The sequence below is a fragment of the Nematolebias whitei genome, chromosome 1, assembly GCF_014905685.2.
Source record: "Nematolebias whitei isolate Nwh7 chromosome 1, NemWhi1, whole genome shotgun sequence".
Classification (NCBI taxonomy): Eukaryota; Metazoa; Chordata; class Actinopteri; order Cyprinodontiformes; family Rivulidae; genus Nematolebias; species Nematolebias whitei.
The window spans coordinates 38,832,631-38,834,434 of NC_056498.1; the positions used below are offsets into that span (position 1 = coordinate 38,832,631).

The following is a 1,804-nucleotide window of genomic DNA, read 5'->3' on the forward strand; positions in this document are numbered from 1 at the left end:
CTGTCCACTTTGGTCTCTTTAAGGCATTTTAAACAATTGATAAGGTCAATAGAAACATCAAAGCAAATATGTTCCAGTTTTTAGTACTTCACCTTGTAAATTTGGCTGTTTCTAGAACTACTTTAATGATTTTTTTTTCCTTTTTCTTGATTTGTCTATCTAGAACAGGTCTCTCTTGCAAATGAGTCCTCGTGACTCAACGATTCTAACCTGTAGAAATAAAGGTTGAATGAATTCATCCCTCCATCATTTCATCCCTCGCTCCTCACCTTCCTCTCTGTAGTATCTCTGCAGTCGATCGTCTAATATTTTGCAGATCCCGTCCCCAAAGTTCTGCAGGATCTTGGCCTCTCTCGCGCTCCGGAGAGGAAGAGGATATTTAGTCAAAGAGTTGATCGCCTGGACACACAGGAGCAGAGAGCGTTCTCATTTCTTCTCATCGATTCAAATCTCAACTTCCTTCTTGTGAAAATACTTTTTTTTTTTGGTAGGGGGTACAACAAAAACTTTAATATTATCAAAAACTATACAAAATATTGATCTTTTTGGACATAACTGACAGTAAAGACACTTAAACTGTGTATCACGTGTCTGTTAAATAACTCACATGTTTTGTAAATTCATAAACTTCTGGGATGGAGATAAAAATGTGTTGTTTTGTTGCATTGTACAACTATTTGTCCTTTTTGTGTTTTTATTTTTACTTAACCTGTAGGTTTCATTTCACTGTTTATTTTAAAAAATATACAGTAAAATAAAAGATAAAGCACATTTAAACTTATTTTACAAAGAAAACTGCAGTTATTAAACAAACAATTGTCATAAATGATCTAACTCCTTGAATTTGTTGCACATTTAGACTACTTAAAATATGTTTATTTTTCTTTGCTTTTCTAAAACAGTCATTTATATCAAGCAGATGAATTAAATGAAATATAATCCGGGTCCAGCAGCAGAACCTGCTGTTTTCAGCTGCTACCTTCTGGTACGTGAACTGGGTCTTCCGCCCCTTCTCTTTGGCCTCGTCCCGGAGTTCGGTGAGCCACTGCAGGAACAACGGGTTCGGGCAGGACGGCAGGACGCGTTTCCGACCCCACCGAACCGGTTCCGAAGCTGGCATTCCTCCTGCGGACCGAACAGGCCGAACTAACCGATTAAAGCGAGAAAAGATAAAGAGGAAAATGAACTGAGGCAGAATTAGCTAGCATGATTAGCTTAGCCGCCGGCGCCTTGTTTTCAAAAAAAGAGCGGAGCACTTCCGTTTTGATACGAGTCACGTGACCTGCGGGCTGGAGCGTCTACAGCGACACCCAGCGGCAACAAGAGGAAATACAACCAGACCTGATAGAAAACCAGAAAGTCTTTTTTTCATCACATATTTTTACATAAATTACATACAATACATCCAAATGTCCCGTCTTTTATATATATATACAACCTGTAAAATACTGATGGAATTTTCATTTATCTGAAGGAATCCTCCAAAAGGGATCAGTAAAGTTTTATCTAATCTACATGTTAATGTACATATTTTAGTTTAAGCATGTTTATGTTTAAATTTACATGTTTTCTCTAAATAATAAGTCCATCGCAGCAACATTTCTCCTTCAAAGAAAGAAAGAAAAAAAAGCATAATCTATAAAATAAACGTACAAAATGAAACCACAAATCAGACTATTAAACAACAAAAGGTAAAATTCCTTAAATTTATGGTTAGCTATTTTAACTAAAGTTATGAAAGTTAAAAAAAAAAATCTTACCACTCGCAAACATCAGGTTAAATAGGTTTAATTTACCTTAAATG

General features: G+C 36.1%; 1 protein-coding gene across 1 annotated transcript in view; it reads right to left on the reverse strand.

Annotated features, from left to right (window-relative positions):
• Positions 1-1,181, reverse strand: part of mus81 (MUS81 structure-specific endonuclease subunit) — a 9,858-nt gene extending 8,677 nt beyond the window's left edge. Inside the window, exons 1-2 of the mRNA XM_037678646.1 lie at positions 980-1,181; positions 270-399 (exon numbers count right to left, since the gene is read on the reverse strand). Coding sequence (XP_037534574.1) covers positions 270-399; positions 980-1,120 — 271 coding nt within the window. The 5' untranslated portion in view covers positions 1,121-1,181. The remainder of the gene's footprint in view (positions 1-269; positions 400-979) is intronic.
• Between the last annotated feature and the right edge of the window lie 623 nt (positions 1,182-1,804).